This window comes from Halichoerus grypus, chromosome 1 (genome assembly GCF_964656455.1).
Source record: "Halichoerus grypus chromosome 1, mHalGry1.hap1.1, whole genome shotgun sequence".
In the NCBI taxonomy this organism is placed as follows: Eukaryota; Metazoa; Chordata; class Mammalia; order Carnivora; family Phocidae; genus Halichoerus; species Halichoerus grypus.
Window position 1 is genome coordinate 91,597,266 of NC_135712.1, and position 21,416 is coordinate 91,618,681.

The following is a 21,416-nucleotide window of genomic DNA, read 5'->3' on the forward strand; positions in this document are numbered from 1 at the left end:
CATATAAGACCAGAAACAGAATCCACAGCTCCTCATCTTGGTTCTTTCAATTATACCACGGGGGCTCATGGAACTGAAAGGCCAGGGAGCGCTTCACAGAGTTTGGGGCCCAGAAGTTTTTCTACAAGGTGAATATTAGGTCACAGAATACAAAAGGATTCCTACGTTGGCAAAAGGCCTATAGTGGGTGAGAGTCCACTAACCTGGAGTCTTTGGTCAATCTCAACAGAGCCAACGCCAGCAGGAATGAGAAGGTGGGAGAGAAGATGAAGAGGACGGGGAAGGCTGAAGAATTAAGATGGGAGCAAGGAAAGGATGGAAAGAGAGCAAGCAGGGAAAAGGCAGAAGGCCAAAAATAAACAATTTAACATTGTGTGGTCACTAGTCTATAGTGGGTGCTAATGATTATAAATGGTCATTAGACAAAGCTTCTCCATTTCATTTGTGGCTGTAGCTTATTTCCTCCATGCATCCTGCCAGGGCACTTTTAATCCAAATTCAAAGGGAAGGAGGCCAACAACTCAGTCACCATTACCATTTCCTGTAGCACCTGGGTTTTCCTTGGAGGTTTCCCATTCAAATACTCAACTTCTCTGACCCTACTTAACTTATGAGGTCATGGTCCAAAGCAGCAAAAAAACATAGGAGACACACATGCGTGGGCACGCACACACACATATACACACATGCATGCACACAGCTTGGAGGAGATCTGAAAGGAAAAATGCCTCCTCTTTAGTGGTAAACTCTATCTTGATATAAAACCTCAAGATAGGAGAAAAAACATCAGGCAGGTCAGTGCAACAAACCAACACACACTTAACACTTTCCGTCAAACTCTCACTTGTCCTTTTGGAGGAAGAGGGGATGCTAAGATGTTGCCCTGTGCTCACAGGTCAGCCAGGTTCCTTTCCGGCCTTCTGGACTGCTTATAAAAATCTTTCCACAGGGGCCGTAGGGGTGGTTTCACTTTCCACTTAAACCACCTTAAAATGAAACCCACCTCATCTGTAAAATATCCCGGTCAAGTCTGAGATTTCACCTATCTGTACGTAGGAACTATTTGCAAGGATCCCCGGAACAATAGATCGTTGTCTTGGGTAATTTGGAACTCCAGCTTTCAGATGCAACCCAGATGGGAAAACACACTAATGCAGAAAGCGATGAAGGGCCCCCTTTTTCACATCAAAATTTCATTGTGAGAGTTTCGTCCAATTTCATTTTACATTTGGTGAAAATATTTTTTCCACACTCAACAAGTCACTTTTTGCCTAAGCCTGAATTCTCAATCTTTAAAATCCCCCTAAATTTAAGTCACAAAGACTAGTTAACTTGCATTTCTCCAATTCCACATTTCCTATTCTCGAAATCCTTCGTCTACTTGCTCACTCACAGAAAGATAGAATAGAGCGAGGGTAAATGAGCGAACAGAATTAAAATCTACAGAACAAAAAGTACAGTTCCTTTTTAGAAACGAAAGGCTTCTTTTTGCATCCAGTTATTTCCTGCCTGAGATTCTGTGGGTAGTGTTAGCAAGGCCAGAAATGCACAGGGTCACCATTCAGCACAGAGTGGGCTCGACAATAAGGAGACTTCACCATGGATACCGTCTTAGGGCCTCTGGTGACAGAAGCAGCCAAGGGGGTGCCTGTTTATAGGACGGTCTAGTCCACAGGGTGATCACACATGCCTTTGGGAGAGTGAGGCCTCCAGGCAGGGCTCCAACTTTCCCACAGAGACCGCTCAACAGGGCAACAGCAAAATACATCCATGGCTTCAAAAAGAAGAAACAAATTATGCTTCCCAAGCCACACTGTGGTTTACCTTATCAAAACCATCTATGCAGAATGGCCCTGAGCAGTCAAGATAACAAAGCAGTCGATCCTTAATACAAATTGATGGCTGGCTAGGCACTAGGGACTCCACAAGAGATAAGACCCTGCCTTTTCTTTCTGCAGCATTTCTTGCAAATAAGCCAAGTAAATACATTTAATGCAATTTAATACAATTCATTACACTACTTTAGCCCGTCTCCCTTTTCCACAGTCAATACTATAGGTTTAAATTTTTCACTACTTACGTTCTTTTTTTCCATGTGTTTAGCACATCTTAAAAAAGAATAAAATGGTATTTGTTCAGCAATTTTATTTTTGAAATGGTGTTTTAGATGGATGGATATGAAAATATGCTTACCTCATCCCATTCTAAAAGGTAGTTGGTGATTTTTGAACCATTATCAATTGGTGCCTAAAAAAAGAAAAACAGTAAAATGAGATTAGGGAAAGCAGTTCACAGACAAAACCTAGGAGCCCTCCACTTGGTTCAAATACACTACCCACGCTAGCCCTGTGCTGTCCCCTCGGGCGGGTAACCCTGGTGGCTCCTGCGTTTCCCTGGGAAACATTATCACAAATGAATTTTAATACAATTCAAATGTAGAGAAAGCCCCACTACTAATAAATCATACCCCACAAAGAGCCAAACCTGCTTTCCCCTCTTTACACCCACATGGTGCCCTACTTCCTCTGGGGATAAGACTTTCAAGAGGCACTTTAGGAACAGGGGGAGAAAAAAGGCGGCTGAGAAATGTAGATGCTGCTTGGAGTCCGGTGGGTAAATCTGACTCAGCCAGGTTCAGGGTTAAGAGTATATGTTTTTTGTAACTTCCTCCACACAGTTTTGTTTTTTTTTAAGTGCTTAAGATTAGAAAGCCTTCTGTGCCACTGAGATTTTCCTTTAAAAAAAAAAAAGAGAGCGAGAGAAAAAAAGGGAGATCCCCTGGGAGATTACCAGGAGCAATTAGCTCTCTGCATGTTAGCAAAAAGAAGTCTCATCTTTTGCTTTCCTCTTAAAAGCAGGCGGAGATCTACTTCACTGAGAAAATGGGCATTGGGCAACGGGAAGGGGAGTGGAGAACTTTGGAGAAGAGTGCTTTGCAGGGTTAGCCCCGCTAGAAGGGGGTGCTGCCATGGTTTCCCTCACTGGACGAGGGTAGTAAGATGGAGGGAGGGAGGAGGCAGCTCGAATGAGGACTAGACCAGGTCTCCCCACTGCACAAATGTGTCTGGGCCTGACCACCGCCCCCCAGGAAGGAGCAGGAGCCCCACAAACTGCACTTTCCAGCCCCTAGCAAAAGGCAGCCGGGTCCCCAGAACTGCACCTAAAGCCCAGTTCAGCCGTTTGTCAAGTGTGGTCTTTTGTTAGTCACTTGATATCATTGTTTAATTTCATGTTCCGAGAATAAATGATGTGATAAGTAATTGGGAGAATATATATAAATCACCTACTCAACTACTGGGCAACTCAGGAAGCACTTGGGGAACAACAGCTGTTGTTTTATTTTTGTGACTAATAAATCATCAAGGGCTCAGTAAATACTAGTTAAATTTATCAAGAAACTCTTCTCCCTCCTTTCACCGTCTGGGTCACATCACCCCTGAGTCTCAGACCCAGATTTCAGGGGAGTGCTCTATGTTCTACTGAACTGTAATCTCAGGGTTGTGGGCTCATTTTGGGAGACAGGGATATATATGAAGTTCTAAATAATGGACACAATCGAAGTTTTAGATGCGACTCCATTTCTAAGATAAAAACTATGTTTATGATGTTTATAAATTTCTCTAGAGAAACTGTTCTTTCAGTAGTTTCTTCTAGGATATCCTGCCCCACCACCGAGTTCTTAATTCCTTGAGCGTGGGAGCACTGACTTTGGTTTTTATATTGCCCTATCTCCTACTGCTGACTAACAAGAAGTGAGAAGATCTTGACTCTCTGTGTGTTTGTGGGTTCAAGCACAGGTGGGCAGTCATAGCCCTGTCCCCCTGTCCTCGGGCCCCAAGCCGGTACACTGTGATTAGGAAATCCGTTTTAAGGACATTTAATGAAAAATGAACTGAATCCAGAACTTTTAAGTTTGTACTTGACTTCATGGAATAAGAGTATGTTTCTGATTTACAAAAGGAGAAAGAAAATGTGAACTATTTTCCTCCTAATAAGTAACCTTTTTCTTGAAGACGCTGGTCTGCCTAAGACCTGGATTTCATCCAGGTTTTAAGCTGAGTATGTATCAGTGATTCCCAACTTTAGGTTTATAAGACCCCAGGGTCCCTCTGGTAATCTTAAGAAGATTTCTTATATTTTCCAAACAAAATGAATTTTAATTCTTTCCTTTAAAAAAGATAATGTTCATGTATGTACATGCACAAATAGAGACCATGTTTTAAAATGGATGCGTATCTCCAAGGACTTATGATGACCAGTTGGGTGTTACAACTCTGAAAAGGTAGGGAATCACTGACCTGGATTATCCCTGGAAGCCAGGAAGGAAAATAAAATAGTTCAGATTCTAAGCCAGTCTAAACTTTGCCTTTGCCAAGTAACACACGCCATGTCGGCCAGTGGCTATGAGAACGCAGCTGCCCACATGAGAGGGGTCTCCAGAAGCCCGGGCTTCATTGCTAACGACGGCTCTCAAAGGCCTTTATGAATGCCCTGCATAAATTCAACCTCCTGCACTGGGAACCAAAGGACAAAGTATGTCTTCACCAATACAAGATCTCCCTAGCCATGTTACTTCTTTCACACATTAGCCTATTCCCCAAACACCGTAACTCTTTATCTCTATCTCTAGAAATTTCACATCTTAAACTGCATTTAAAATATAAACAAAGAGAAATAATTACTGTAGAGATTGATAACAGAATCTATCTTCTTGTGAACACACAACTGTGGCTAATAAGCTAATGATACACCATAAAGACCTCTCTTTGGCAAGAGTTACTTGTAGCCAGTAAACTGTATTTTATGAAAACTACTATACAGTTCAGACTTTAAAGAATAATGAGTAACCCTAACTGATCTAAGGCCTAATCAGTAAAAGTTAGTTAAGTCTTAATGTAGTTAGAACACTTAACATTCTAGGCAGTTTTAAATATTAAACATTTCAGAGTCGCCACTGAAAGAAGCCAATGGAGCCGAAACCAACTTATCTCTAAACCTTTCTTTATGAAAACTTTCTACTAAAGTCTTCAGTTCAAACGTTTGTTGAAATGAATGAAACCATTAGAAAGTGATGCAATTCAGGTATCTTAAGTATTCATATCACGTATAACGTATTGCTCATGAACCTAAAAGATTTATCCCTGCAGATCTTCTTTGTATTTCCACCTCCTACTGCTTTGCCCAGTTTTTATAGACATAACAACTTTCAATATCATAATAATTTGTTTCACATAGTTACTATGTAGAAAATCAAACACCATCACCAGACTGGAGTAGTGTTGAATGAAAATGTTTCAAATGGCTCGACGTCAGACTGTGCCCGACACTTTGCAGCTACCCACCTTCCACTGCAAGGTTAGCGAACTTTTGCTCCTGTGTGCCAGCTTCGGTGGGAAGGGACACTCAGGTACACAGCTATGGGTGGTGAAGCTAACGGGCTCGGAGCAGGATCCCTTTACGGAATTGTACATGGCATATACCCTGAAAGCAAACAAAGACAGTCAGTGGCGGTGGCCCATTGCGGAAGACCAGGGTTTTTATTTCAGGTTTGCGCCAGGGCTTTCCACAGAAGAACAGAATTTATGTAGTACACACCATGACTCTTTCTCTTACCTACTGGTCTTGTCCTGACCTAACTATGGCCAGCATCTCCAGGGGATAATGACCCAAGCAGGGAATGGGCCTCAACTCCTTCTCTCCTTCCACCAATGGTCAGAACCCTCTGCCCCAATTAAGGCAGGCAGAGTCTACTGACTGGGAAACAATATCCCTGCGGCGCCTGGGTGGCGCAGTCAGTTAAGTGCCCGACTCCCGACTCCTGCTTTTGGCTCGGGTCGCAATCTCATGGGTCCTGAGATTGAGCGCAGAGTCTGCTTGAGTTTCTCTCTCCCTCTCCCTCTGCTCCTCCAGTCCTCCCCTACCCCCTCTCTTTGAAATAAATAAATAAGAAAGAAAGGGAAAGAAGGAAAGGGAGGGAGGGAGGGAGGAAGAGAGAGAGAGAGAAAGAGAGAGAGAAACAGGAAGGAAGGAAGGAAGGGAGGGAGGGAGAGAGGGAAGGAGAGAGAGAGGAAAGAAAGAAAAGAAAGAAAGAAAAGAAAAGAAAGAAAGAAAGAAAAAAATATCCTTATCCCCAAATTGGTCTTTAAATATACATTGTAAAACCATCAAGCCACTCTCCAGCTGACTTTGTGTGGAAGGAGGCTGAAAGAAGAGTTAAGGGTTGGCTGAAAAGAGACAAGAAGTAGTACTAAGAGTCTACAAACTGGAGAGAGAAGTACAAACAATGGGATCTTTAAACTGTTTCGAACACTGCAGATATTTAGGTAGAAGTATGGATGTTTCACACACAGAAACATGCTTGCTACTGCCAAGTGCATCTCTGACTCAATAAACATAATGTTCAGGTACAGTTTATCCATGTGAACATTTTACTTTTGCACCTGGCGCCGAGATTAAAGCTGTGTACTCTACCATTAAAATGCCTGGCTCAATGCTGAACATATGGGCACAATTTCTCCAGAGAAGCTATGAAGAAAAAGCATATAACATACTACTATAAAATTATACTTCTTTCAAATAGCATAAAATAGGGTTATGTTGATTTTTTACCATCTTCTTTCCTATTTTTCCATTTTTTCCTTAATATTGAGCATTAAAAAAAAAAATCCAACTTGAAAATCTACTCTTTTAAAAAGACAACAAAGAAACTTTTGCTGCCTAAAAGAGATGCAAGGATTAAGCTAATCAGAGTTGGTAAATAAATCAAACACTTAATTCTTGAGGTCCCACTAAAGATAGAAGAAAACTCAGAATCGAAAGGGGAAGTAAGCTTCCCAAAGCTACACAGCTAGAAAGTTGCCTCAACTGAACACAGTCGTGGAAATCTAACCGCTATACTCTACTGCCTACTGTCCTTACTCATCCCCAAATTAACGCTTCTCTGAACACCCACAATCCATCTCCCCTCACTCCACCCAATGAACATAAACAATGGCTAGAGATAACAACATTATGGAAAACAGGACCTAATTAGGTATGGGATTTGCAAGGTCCTTTCTCAAGGTCTATCACAAAGAATTTATGGAGGTCACGCATGTTAAAAGTACTAATGCCTAGTTCCATCTTAAAAGATAAGACGCATATTTACTGGATATTTGACCTGTTTGCCTTATGTCCACCACGACATCTGATCCAAACAAAGGATACTTATTAGGATCTCTTCACCCAACCTAATGAAAAGAAATGTCCCTTTTTGCATTCACTGTAAGTAGGCACATGATATTATAAAAGTCAATGGTAGTTTTGGCAAGATCATTTCCATGTATCAGGACAGGCTCACTAGGAGTTAAGTTACTTAAAATGAATCACAGAACATTCCAGACATGGGCAGGGTTCCTGCCTAAATTTTAATAGATTGGTTGGATTCTACAGCTGGTGGCTCATGGGTTACATCTGGCCCAGGGGGGGAAAAAAAAAAAATCACAGCCACCTATGCATGAATGGAAGGACATAGGCAATGATCGGTACAGAAAGAGATAAGCAGACATCACGTACTCCTAATGAAAGATAATGCCACTATCTATAAAACCTTTGCCAGAAAAACTAAACCTGTATTGGATTAAGCCTCTTTGCCACGAAACACAAAGAGAATATATTAAGCAAAACAGGGATGCAATCAGCCTAATTCATACTGCTGAAAATTCTATGGGATAAAAAAAAAAAAAAAAATTATTCCAACAAATAAATTGCAAAGGGACAAAAAAGAAAGGGAGGGAAACCTACAGATGAAAAGAAATTTATGAGATACCAGCCGAACGGAATATTCAGACCATGTCTGAATTTCAATTACAACAAACTGAAGAAACAAAGCCTTCATTTTTAGGACAGTTGAGGAAATGGAAACAGTCCCTGAATTTTAAAGACATGAAAGAATTATCCTTTTTGCTTATTTTGGATGGGCATGTGATGATGGTAATGTGGTGCAGAGATGAAATATTATGATGTCTGGACTTCACAGCTGTGTGGGCAGGAGGAGTAGGTGGGGGCAGCAAGGAAATGAGAAGTTGGGCAATGGGTCTATGAGAATCCATTACTGTCTACTTCTGATTGTATCTGAAATTTTCTGAAATAAAAAGTTAAACATCAAGCCAACACTTAAAGTTCTGGAGATCTCTCGTTTAGAAAAATGAACCTCTGGTTTCTCTTAGAAGTTAGAGAAAAACTTAGAAGTTCTTAGAAGTTCTACCAACAAAACTGCATACTTGCATGGTAGTAACCAGATAGAGAGGTGGGGCAGGTGCTGTCCAGCTCAAGTCCTCACCACTTCCTGCTGTTTCCTCAGCACGGAGATGGCTTCTCAGCTGCCTTGGACCCAGCTCTTGACCCACTTAGGTTCCTAGGAGGAATTTCACTTCACAGTCACTGGGCATGTGTTTACAAATTCAACTATTCAGGTTGACTGGGTCCTGAATGTTCACACACAGTCAGCCCCCAAATCTACATGGCAAATAGAGCAGAGGAAAGGAAGCAGGGACAAGGGCCTACAAAGGGCTGGCTGAGTGTGGTGAGTTATCTGCGGAGATCTGGACTCAGTCAAGTGCACTCTTGCTCTTTAATGAGATTCTGGGAGTCATAAAATCCACATTTATTAAGCTAGAGAGACAGGAGTGACTGAAGCTCCTGATAGCCAGGTTGGCAGGATGACTGCTGATGGGAGGAACAGAAGATCCTGGCGACAGAATAAAAATTTGAGGTCGTTGAAGATGGACAGTTGTACAAGCCACAAGGAGTTATTTTTCTTGTCTTTCAACTCAAAGAATGTAATAGTTTAAATCAGGACTCAGTGCTTTGCACTTGTAAAAGTCTGTCCACAAAGGAAATGAGATCCATTTTATATGGCAATGTAAACGTGCTGCATATCATATCTAAAAGCTGACATAATATCTAAGTATACCACGATTATATCCGTCAATTAAAGTTGTTCAGTAAATAGATAGCAACTAACTGTTCCCTTTTTAGCAGGAACTTTTACAGAAAAGTCTCTGGAAATGACACTTTATTTTTAAGAACATTGTAATAATGTCTTTCATAGGATGGTGATGTGTTTCTCTAAGTATCATCATGTGAAAGGAGGATCAGTTTCTTGGGTTAAACAAATCAGCAAACAGTTCAGTTCCTTTTGCATTTATCCCAGCCAAGAAGAATACGTTTTTCTAATGATACGATTAATCTTGTGTTGGGTTTTCACATTTGTTTCAGTTTAAATACTGACTAAATGCTTATGAAACAGGTGCTCCTAAAATTTCAGAAATTCGCCCCCAACTTCCTCCAGCATATCTGTGACGTGGTAGGAGCCACGGTTTCTAGTCAATAACACCTATTTCATAATTCTGTACTGAGATGGTCAACCCTATTTTTGGAAATACTTCATCATGTAATTTTTCTGAGAAATGTTATTACGTGATAGCATTTCTGGACAATTTCTTTGCCAAACTGTTAATGCCAATGACTGGAAAACTGCTTCAAAGTTTGTCATGAAATTGCTACCCATTCCATCACTCAAATTCCTGATTATCCCATCATTGTTCTTGACTTCCACAATAAAACGGTTAGTTCAATGTCAGTATTAATTCTAAAACTACCAATTAGGAATATGGTATTTTTGTGTATCTCGTATAAATCAATGAATATAAATGTTTATGTATATAAACTTATATACTTACATTACAAGTATTATAAAATAGTTATTCATGTATGATGTATGAACTGGATTTTTCTCATTTCTCCCTCTTCAACATATAATCACACACACACACACACACACACCACACACAATCTTTCTGTCTCTGTCTTCCTCTCTCTCACACACACATACAAACAAGATTCTCTATTGGTGCCTTTATACAATAAATAATACAATGCCCTATATGGAAGCACTGAATATTAAATACACTTTGGTAATTACAAATTGATTTCTTTTCAACATTCAACCAACATTAAAACGCAAAAAGCAATTTGTGTTAGAACTTGGTAACAAATATAAAAGTGATGACTTTAGTAAGAATCTAACCCAAGACCCAACACCTAAATTTTTCAAATTAACATAATAGGAGTATTATTTTCCTCAATCACTAGGAGGAGAAAAAAAAAAAAAGGCTGAATAGTTAGATGTGCAGAAATTAAACACAAAAACTCATAGCAAAAAATGAGTAAGAAAAAAAATCTTTAAAACCTAACATGTCTCAATATACAATTTTCCATGTGGAATTTGGCCTAAATGGCGTGGCAAGTGCCAATCTAAACAGCCACAGAGGCATGACCGGTAGCACTGTCTGGAGGATTCCCGATCCCAGTGGGCTGACAGGCAGAGGTCACGAGCTATCCTGCCCAGGAAGTGAGGCTAGCTAAGCACCAGTCAATGACAGCATCCGTGATCAAGAGACTGCTACTTAAAAAAAAGGGGTTTTTTTGTTGTTTTTTTTTAAGATTTTATTTATTTATTTGACAGAGAGAGACATAGTGAGAGAGGGAACATAAGCAGGGGGAGTAGGAGAGGGAGGAGCAGGCTTCCCCGCGGAGCAGGGAGCCCAATGCGGGGCTCGATCACAGGACCCTGGGATCATGACCTGAGCTGAAGGCAGACGCTTAACGACTGAGCCACCCAAGCACACGCCCCCCCCCCCAAAAAAGGTTTGTACATCTGATTGGTGAACTCAGGCAATACTCACTAACAGGAGGGAGAAAAAGAGTTGAAAATAGGAAAAAGCACTGAATGAAGATATGGAACGATCTGAATGAAGGGGATGGAATCAGAGTGGCAAAATCAAAGGCAACAAGAAATGTAAGAAAAGAAGCCCGAGACAGGACTTTAGTATATGACATGAAAAAGAAACCCTTCACTCTACTGAAGGTGGTGCAGGGAGGCTTCTGCAGGCCTTCATCGAAACGTGCAGTGTTAGGAACTGGAAGGAGAAGGTAGCCTGCTTGGAACTGCTGAAAGAACTCTCTCGTTTCCATCATTGGCTCTACAGATTTGCACCAGGGTGACACTTTCTAATTGGTAACACACAAATAAATAAAAATGGCAATGAATGTAATTGCTTATTTTGCAGCCATGCAGTAATGGAATTCTTCTGCAGCTTCTATTACGGAAACTTAGTGAGATAATTATTTCCATCCAGCCTTTTGAGGCATTAGAGGTGACTGTTAAATTTAAAATTATACTTGAGTCTACTGTGTTTGATACAAGCTTACTTCCTGGAACTAAGACGTTGTGAATGTTAACTCAGCTACATCATAAAAAGAGATTTTGCTTTTTTTTTCTCAGTGCCAAGTATGACATATCTTTATCCCAATAAAATAGTAAGTGATATGGTCGAACCATACACAGGCTTTGAACCTGTGTCATGAAGTCTTTTTTATCGTCAGAGCGTGGAAACACCGCAACATCTTGGAAAAACAAAACAGAACAAACAGAAACAACACTTATACACTTTACAGATTTAGAATAGGTTTGCACATATGCTTCATTTGTTCTCACACCATCTTCCTGAGGCTGGTATCCTTATTCTCATTTTATAAATGAGAAAACAAGGTTATTTAAGTTTAAATGGCTTGCCTAAGCACACACCCTTACTAAGTGACTGGGCCATCAACCCCCAAGTCCAAGCTCTGTCCCCTACTGTCACGCTGCCTCACCAAAGCAATTCAAGGCAGTGGAAGCTAAATCTAAGCAGGAGTTGCAAGCACTTCGATTCTTCTCTAGCTTGAAAAAGGAAAGACTGTATAAGGTGAGAGAGTGAATGATCTATAAGAACTGGGGACCAGGCAGGGAAAAAGGAAAATCTGGACTGTAGACAATTTTATTAGGAGAGAATTTTTTTTAAATACTAAGAGAGATTATGACCAAAAAGAGGAGAATTTTCTAACTCTCTGGCAAGCAGAGAAAGAGACCACATAACGGTAGTGCCTTAGGCTGGTGTGTGGTGTTGCACTGGTGTGATGTATATCACAAGAGTGGGGTCCCCGATGTGTCAGGGGAAAGTCTGGATCCAAAGCCTCTAGAGAGTAACTACCTCATGTTCCTATTCCTCTTGGGGCATCCATTGATTATTCCTTTTATCTGCCTGGGAGTTCAAGATGCTTACAAGATGTGGCAGTAAAAACAACCAATGAGCCAATGTTATCAGAATTTACCCTTTGTGAGACGAGTTAAAAAGAAATGAAGGGAAACAACAGATTTGAATGGCAAATCAAGGGCAGACTCCCGAAGACATTTAAGTTCTTTAAAAAGACATTGTTAGCTCATGAATGAGCAGGAAATTAATAAAGTAAACCTTTATAAAGCAATAACAATCAACTGTTAAAAGATGGAGAGAAAAGGAAATATATGTTAACAATGACTAACGTGGAACATTTACATGGCTCCCTATATGGTGGTACATTTTCTGGTTCGTTGTTAAATCAACCGTTTGAAAGAATAAAGTATTTCTATTATCATCTCAGTTTCACAAATTACACCCATTTTTTTGTTTGTACAGACTGTGAAAAGTTCAATATGCTTGGGCTGAAGCTAACTGATTCAAAATCCAAATGTTTTGATTTAAACAGGAAGAGAGAGTTGCAACAGAGTTCTATGCAATACAACAACCAAGCAGATAAGCATGTTGAGACTGAATATAAAACACCCTGCTCTTTTACATATGGCTTTAAACTTAGTTTTAAACACTTATGTGGCTAATAAGGTATTATAATCTGAACACATCCCTACTTCCCTACCTTTGTTATAGAGAAAATTGTGGCCTTGATTCTATGTGATTAAGCATGGTTAAAATAGTCAGTTCACAGCAGAACCAGACTAGAACTCAAGCTGCCTCATAATTAATATATGTTCCTCCTGTTAGGTTATGTTCCCTCCACTCCATCATGAAAGAACCTTTGGAAAGTATAATAAAGAATGTGTGCTTGATGTTGCAACTGTACTACACACTTTGATGCACACATGCATAAATGAAGAATGAAGACAGAATCCACTGTTGTGTATTCTTTTAGATAAAATTACAATTTCTGGTCAGCTTATAAATTAAATAAAATTTTAAGTTAAAATTTAAATTTAAAAAATGTTACAGATCACATTCAGAGACCTGTCTATTTGCAAATGGATATGTGAATGTATCTTAAAATGATTAGATGAGCTCTGTAAAAGTTCCTGTAATACTCTCCTCTTCACAAGTCTATGGTTGGCTGGGTTTCTTCCTAAAATTAGCTAGCTCTGCTTTTATAGTAGTCACAGCAGAGATCCCAGAAAAAATCACAATAGCGATATCAGACTATGTATCGGATTATATGGATTCACTGGTTTGCCGAGTTGGGTTAATTCTTATCAGAGATAATTTGATATTTGCATTACTTGTTTCATTTCAAAACCTACTGTCTTTTAAGGCCCAAAGGTGTTCTTGCAACATGGCAAGACTTATTCATTTGTGCTGAATATACAGTTTATATGTAAAGGGCTTTAACAAACAACTGATACACCTATGGCAAAGTATTCATTTCTTTTACAGAAAGGAAATATTATATGTGAAACCATATAGTCAATAGATCTTTATAAAAGTTATCTTATTTTTTTTTTTAATATTTTATTTATTTATTTGTCAGAGAGCAAGAGAGAGAGAGCAACAAGCAGAGGGAGAAGCAGGCTCCCCACTGAGCAGGGAGCCTGATGCAGGACTCGATCCCAGAACCCCGGGATCATGACTTGAGCTGAAGGCAGACACTTAACCGACTGAGCCACCCAGGAATCCCTATGAAAGTTATTTTAAAAATCATTTTAAAAAATTCAGTTCAGCGTATCATCTGTTTTTCTATGACCAGAAGCCTTACTGTGTACTCCCCAATCACTATGCTCTCAAGTGCACAGCACTAATGCGTGGCCAATGAGCTAAGGTATTACAACTTTTGGTTAGGCAAGTGCCCTTACCCAAAAACTTTTGAAAAGGAGCACATGATTTCTTTCAGCAATCTGAATTATCCAACATAGGTCAGGTCTCTCAGATCCTAACTCACCTCACATGATAATCAGTCGCTGGTCTGAGATCTTTCAGGTTACATTCTAATTCTTCTCCACTGCAAAGAAAAATCATCTATTAGTCAATGATACCAGTTTCAACAGTTAAGACAGGTTTGGGATTTGGGTCTCATAGTCATGTAGGGCAATGATTCCAGAACTCCTGTGTGTGATTCCACCATAAACCAGAAATAAACTTGCCTATCTGGTATTATTACCCTTCTGGACTAGAAAATTAGATTCTTTTGAATGATGTCATCCTAGATCGGGAAAATGGCAAGATTAACTTACTAATGAAGTTTCAAAAGGTCTTATCAGTTCTTCAAAGTAAATACATAAAAACAAATAAGCAAGGAAATTGAATAGAGAGATAAATATAAGTGTAAAATAACTATACCAGCTGTCAACTGAAGGTAGCTCTCAGATTCACCTTGGCAGGAACCCCAAATGCTTCAACTTCTCAGCTCTCTTGAAGAAATCTCAGTGTGCTTCCCTCACATATCCATACTAATACCTCTCTGATATATACACATACAAATCAAGTCTCTCTTACATAAAACAAAACCACTTATATGATCAGAAGTTGCAAATGCAACTCAGCTTAATCATGAGGCAATGGCCAACATAAAATAAGGAATGTTCCATTAAAAGTTTTTAAAAGATGAGGGGTGGGGATCTGACTGTATTCCTCAAAAAACGTCAGGGCCACAAAAGACAAATACTGTGTTAGTGTTCCAAATTACAGGTGAAAGACATATGTCCACGAACTGTAATATCTGACCCTGGACAGGATTCTGTCCTAGAGGGGGAGAAAAATGCTCTAAGACAGTATTTAATGAACTGATAAACCTGGAATGTGGACGGTGACTACATCAAAGTATTTTATCAATGTACATTCATGAAGTTGGTAACTGCACTGCGGCTATGTAAGAAAATATCCTTATTCCTGGGAAGTATACTGAAGTATTTAGCAGTAAAAGGCCATGCCATAGACAACTAATGGGGAAAAAATACAGGTTGGGAGGAGATAAAAATAAGAGACAGAATAACTCCAATAGTAAACCAAAGAAGACAAAAAGGTAACTAATAGGCGAAATCTGGGTCACTTCCTTGATCTCTTTATTTCTGCAACATTTTATAAGTCGGAAATTATTTCAAACAAAATAGTTTTTTAAAGTTTCAAACTGTAAGCCAGCGTCCACACAGTGCCTACAGTTCTTGTTTGACCTGCACTGTACCCTTAATGTGTCTTTGAATTTGCTGAATGAGTCTGACGTTAGGAAGGCTTACATACCAATTCAGATTTCCAGTATTTCTTGGCAAAAAACAAAACAAAACAAAATCCAAAGACATCGGCACCTCTACGCCTGCATTCCCCTATGGCAACAACCTATTTTAGGTGAGTGGCGGTTGCCGCTTTCAGAGGAAGACAGGAGTGCTCCTGTACACCTCACCCCCAACCTTCCTCCTTTCCTCACTTCTGTCAGCGGCCTAGCCCCTCTGGGCATGCGAGGTTAGCTTCTACCACCAGCAGTCATCCGGCCCCGACAGACATTGTTTCTTGGAGCGGCTGGGGCAAATGGTGCTCTGTGTTTCTTTGCCAATTTGGACTTCTCGAATAGAACCAAATGGTTGGGAGCTGGAGTAAGGAGTTAGGATTTTATTCTAAGTAAAATGGGGAATCACCGCAGTGTCCTCACCCGGGAGTGAGCCGGTGTGACCTGGTTTCTGTGGTGTGGGACAATCCCTTACCTTGTGGGCTAAACTTATTTAAGAAAGCCTTGGGCTGAAATGCTTTCAAGGAATCTTTACTACAGGCTAGAAAACTCGGGTGGACGGTAAGAATTAGAATGAAATGGAAGGAAACCATAATGTAGAATTTCAAAAAAACAGACTAGAAAATGGTCTGGGTCTAAAAAGAGGTAATCAATCATGTAAGTGCATGACTGACATATAGAAAATCTCAAAGTCATGCTCACTTTTTACCCGATAGGCGTTAATGGAAATTTTTCTTTAGTACTATACTGACAAGCTGACATAACCAAGTGATAGCTCATCAACACCAAATAGCTCTACAAAAGTCATTTCTGATTGGTAATTACTCTGGACAAAAATAACTCTTGCAATTATCACTAATTCTTAAAATGAACTATTTAAAGGAAAGTTTGCAAGGCCTCTAAATTTTTCCTGTTTCTGATTTTCCTTAATGACTCCAATTTCACTGTGCGGCAGTGGAGAAAACACATGGAGATACAGGCTACCTGTAAATTATCTTGTACTTTCCGTCCCGTCCTTTGTCAGATAAGGCGACCTCATAGCTGTAGGGGAAAGAAAGACCGCTGTGGGGTCCACATGAAAGTCCAACAGGGGGAGCCCAGGACAGCACTACCGCTCTTGCCTGAATATTAGAAACCTGAGGAAAAACAAACACAGACAAAATTATCCAAATCCATTTTTATATACATCAGATACTACATCTTGCAGTAACATTTTTGTGATGATGAGTAGTGGCCCAAGACGGGCTCGGGAGTTAATGTAAGGTACACAGTTTTAATTACGATGCAAAAACCATCTCTTGTACTCTCTTGTCCAGGCCCCGATGTCCACAATAGCTCCTGAAACACCTGTCCTTATAACATAATTCACATTCGATCCTCCAGAAAGTAAAATCGTCAGTCTTGCGTGGGAATTTTTTTTAAAGGTAAAAAGTTGAATGTGAGACTCTCATGATCTCAGTGATGGCCATCACATTCCGTGGAAGGAGCCATATCTGCAGGTACTTTCTGGTGGCCTCCCAGCCTTCAAAGCCAGTACCTCTCAAACCAGGCTCCTTGAAGACCTCAGTTCCCAGGAGAACCCAGCGATGGGGGAGGAGGACCCAGGCCCAGGCTGAAATGGGTGCTGAGATGATGTTTCACCTCTTCTCAGCTCTGTTTTTCTTTTTTCTTTTTGGTGTAGCCTCTGTGTAAGACTTCATTTGAACAGAGGACTCTGGCACCTTTGAACACCGCAACTTTCTTCCCTTACTTAGGACCACACTGAGGCATGTTGCACTCCGCCCACATGCCGTTCTCAGCAGGATGGGGCTCCAGCCACCTCCAGCTGTAAGCTGCTCAGTAAGAGACCCTGCCGTGGGCTTCCTGCCTTTCCATCCCAGGTGCTTGCTCTAACTGGTGCTTCCTGGGGCACCCCCGCCTTCCCAAATACACTGTTTGCACTCCCATCTTTGTTTTAGAGTCTTGTTTCCAGAGAAACCCAACCTCACGCATAGTCTAATTCTTTAAAATAAGTCAAAAGAACTTGATATCCTAAGTTTCTAAAGGTTATTTTGCTGCTCTCTGGATACCGGTCTGAATAAAATATTAAAATCAAGAGTTAGTGTAGATGCTAAAGCTTCATGTTCATAAAGACTGTTTGGTGGTAGATTATTATTAGTTTGCGGATAGAGATATGTAAATTATTCAGTTTCCTTTTTTCCTTCCATTTTTGTCACTATCTGATCTATACAGAGCATTAAAATTTAACACAAAATAATTTAAAAACATGAGTAACATGGAATATGAGTACCGAATCTCCCTTTCCAGTCTGTCATTCATTCCATTTTTCGCAGAGATCCCTCCATATCATTTCTGCTCCGTATAGACATAGCCTCATGATATATTTAACCAATTCTTTAGTCAAACTCCTACTCATCATTCACGACCCCAGCCGGGCCTCACTATCCCCAAGTAACCTTCCCTGAAAGATAAGTGTGTCACCTATCATCATCCCTCTGTTCTACAGCAACTTGCTATTACCTTTACTATCGCAAATCATGTTTATGGCATTTGTCTCCCTTTCCCACCGGACTGTGGGACTCCCTAAGGACAGGACCCAAGTCCTAGTCAACTGTGAGGAGTGGTGGCTTAGTAAATGTTTGCTGCATGAAAAACAAAAACCAAAGGGAGTAAGATAGTCTGAGTTTCTGACACAGGCGCCACCGTGGATGGTAGACCAGCATCACACACCTCTTGAAAAAATCTGAGATATTGTTACAGAATCAAACTCCACTCTTGTTGCTATGGCTCCAGACTAGCATCTCCTCTTGCCCTGTACCCTCCTGCCCTGTAACACGCCTTCAGGATACCATTCCCTCTCACACCCCTATAACTTAGCTTTTGACTTTGCTACTTTCTAACCTAGGACCTCTGCCTCAAAGAGCACCAACCCGGTGGAAAGAGAAGGATGCGTGAGAGACTATCTACTAGCAGATATTTTGCTATGAAGAGTTTCGTTTACATTATAAAGAAGGCTGATTAGGTAGAAAATCATGCAGCCGAGGTGACAAATGGCTACTGGGCACAGTTCCAAGAACACAGTGTGGAGTAACACCGATTTGATGAATGGTGGTGTGAAATAACATCACGTTTCAAAACAGCTTGGCAAACGCTAGCGCTTTAGATACTGAACATGGATCCATAAACTCACATCCCTTTAAAATCTTTTTCATCAGCTATTAAGAATGTACACTTGGTTGAATTATTAACGGAATAGTGATGTATAGCACTTGAAGCATTGACTAACACAATGCTCCCCCTTCTCCAGATTCCCTGAGCAAGCCTGAAGACGGCAAAGGGTCCACTGAACGCAGAGCTCTGTGATAGGCGCTCTTCCGATGGGCCAGGCTTTCGGAAGCGCACTCTGAGAACGCCCCATCATTTTCAGAGAACAGCAACCGTGGCTTCTGGGAATTCTTTCCTAGAGCTAAGAGACATGCCACCTAGATGACTAGCACTACTCTGGAACCAATGGAACACTCCTTGCTGTGCTCCTGCTCCCTCCTTTTCACAGACTCCAGGGCCTCTGGTCTCCTTTCTTTAAGCACTGGAATCCTGAGAGAAAGAGTGCTGTCTCTGGCAGAACTTGGAACTCACTTCCATTTCAAGGATGATGCCAGGCGATTCTCCGGTGCCTTTCAAGAGAACCTCACGTAAAGGGGAATCCTCAGCACCAGATGCATCCTCCAAGTGTCCAGGGAGGTGATAACCCTAACGAGAGATCCGAGCTCTAGAACTCTGGCTGGTTCGGGCCTCCTTCAAGGAGAAAGCCTTCTCACACGAGTTTCACCTTCTAAGTGTCTCTCTCTCTCTCTCTGGGGGGAAGATTTCTCACCTGCGGGGACCACCAAACTAAACTGGGGCAGCTAATCTATCACAAGGGTCGTCATGGCTGACATCCAAAAAAAGAAGTGTAGAAGCCATAAAACTGACTTCCTGACATTTAATTATTCTACCGCAAATTGAAGTCAATCTCCTTCATGATGATGATAAAAGTGGTGATTTCTAGCTACAAAATTATTGGACAAGACCCAAGTTGACACTTGCTTTGGCACCAGAGATGTAAAAGGGTCTGTTGTGGAGGTTACCAGTGCAAGCCTGCATAGAAATTAAACTGCTTTGAAGGATCTAGAAGGATTCATAAAACCACCATTTATTTCTAAATAATCACATACTGATTAGAAATTGTTTTTGTCTATGTGTTTATTAAATGCAGACTCCAACTCAAGGGCAGCTGCTAGGTAAAAGCATATATATATGTGCATACACATTAGGAAGTAAGACTACATGATCTGGTAGCTATTTGATAAATAGTCTTTAGCTCTCTTTCTCTTTGTCCCCCCCGCTTTCTCTCCTGTTCATTCAGTTATTTTAATATTTTTCTGTAAAATTTTACTATCTTAATTCTTAGATTATATCATATGCAAATGATATTATCTGGATCAAAAATACCATTTATTCTCATAAAGTTACTCAATTATTCCTCCCATGTAAAATATTTCTATGTTAAGTTAGTAGCTTCTAAATTTGGTCAGGACTTTGGAGTTAACTATGTGGGAGGCCTGCAGATCCAATTAGGGAGTACGTTAAGGAAATATCACCATGGAAATACTGGCTTCACTTCAAAAGTACCATCATGAAAAATAACAACACAATGGAAAATTTAAAAGGAAAAGGTCAGAGATCATTATTCAAAAAAAAAAAGACACTCAAATCTATATTTCACAATCATCTGTTTCTATCATTCCGTAAGTGCTAAGAACCTCAAATCTTTTCAGATATAGTGTTGTTTATTTTTTCAAGGAATGGCTTCTTGGAGGGACGGTTGTTTCTCTTAGGTCAGTTTACTCACTTCTGGAACTGACAAATCAATTGTTTCCACAAGCTAAACATTACTGGATGGAAACAATGCAGCTTACATTTATTTGCACCCTGAAAATAAACAGCCCAGCAGGATGTGGGGGACAACATCTAGCACCACCATCAGAGCTGATTAAACCTTGCTGGGTTGGAGGTGGCACGTACTGATAGAGGTTTCTTCCTAAACGTGGAATAACAGCAACCTTGTTTCTGTGACCTAGCAGTGGCTAGGACTGGGCATCCCAAGGCACCTAATTCTTAGTCTCAGGACAAATTACCTCGTCAACGCGTACCCTGTTTTTACTCAATGGCTAAGTTATGTGGGTCTCTATAGTATCTGAGTTTCTGAAGAGCCAATGACTTACTTAATTCAGGGGGTCCTAAGTCCTAGAAAGACGGCTAGAATCGACAAATCCTAAATATTGTTTCTACACCCAAAACAAATCATCTACAGAATCTCAAAGAAAAATATGTGCCTCTTACTGAGAGGGGTTATCTGACGTGGTGGAAGGAAAAAGCAAATTCACCAAGTGCCAACCGCATCTTGCCTAGAAAGCAGCAGGCCACCCCCTGCCATTGCACAGTGGGGCAGGGAGTTTCACTTCAGCATAATGACGCACTTTATGTCACCGGGACACACTCCATCCCAAGTCCTCTACACACTGACGATAATTTACTTCTGAGAGTCCCGTGCGGTATTTATTCTCCTACCTTTCCAAGGTGAGGAAACCGAGGCTCAGGGAGCTTATGTCACTTACCCAAGATCACAGAGACAGTTAACAGCCCAGAGGGCCAGACTGCACAGCAGGGGTCCTTCCCTTCCATGCTGTCGCCTAGCGCTCTGGCACCGGCTGTCCCCACACTCCACCGTGCAGGCCGAGCCGCATCTGATGTCGGCAGGCCTTGAGGCATTTGTCTCCCTTGCCAGAACCTAGCTGCAGCCACTGCAGTCGGCCCCACATTTATTCAGCAAATATAGGTTAAGGGTTCATGATGTGCCAAGGACAGCGCTAGGTATCAGGCACAAAGATAAATAAGACACAATCATGAATAGGAACTTCAGACAGAGACAGGGGAGCAGAGGCAGGGAGGGAGAGGAGGGGACGGAGGAAAAAAAAATGTGTAAGACGACTAACTGGGCTGGGAAGGGCAAGGGGGCGATCACCAGGCAGACA

At 40.9% G+C, this 21,416-nt stretch overlaps 1 protein-coding gene across 8 annotated transcripts in view; it reads right to left on the reverse strand.

Annotated features, from left to right (window-relative positions):
- Nucleotides 1-21,416, reverse strand: part of FNDC3B (fibronectin type III domain containing 3B) — a 336,800-nt gene that overhangs the window by 72,070 nt on the left and 243,314 nt on the right. For all 8 annotated transcript variants that reach the window (XM_078069227.1, XM_036075642.2, XM_036075643.2 and 5 more), the window contains 4 exons: nucleotides 16,327-16,478; nucleotides 14,065-14,124; nucleotides 5,343-5,481; nucleotides 2,194-2,247 (listed from right to left, as the gene is read on the reverse strand). In XM_078069227.1, coding sequence (XP_077925353.1) covers nucleotides 2,194-2,247; nucleotides 5,343-5,481; nucleotides 14,065-14,124; nucleotides 16,327-16,478 — 405 coding nt within the window. The remainder of the gene's footprint in view (nucleotides 1-2,193; nucleotides 2,248-5,342; nucleotides 5,482-14,064; nucleotides 14,125-16,326; nucleotides 16,479-21,416) is intronic.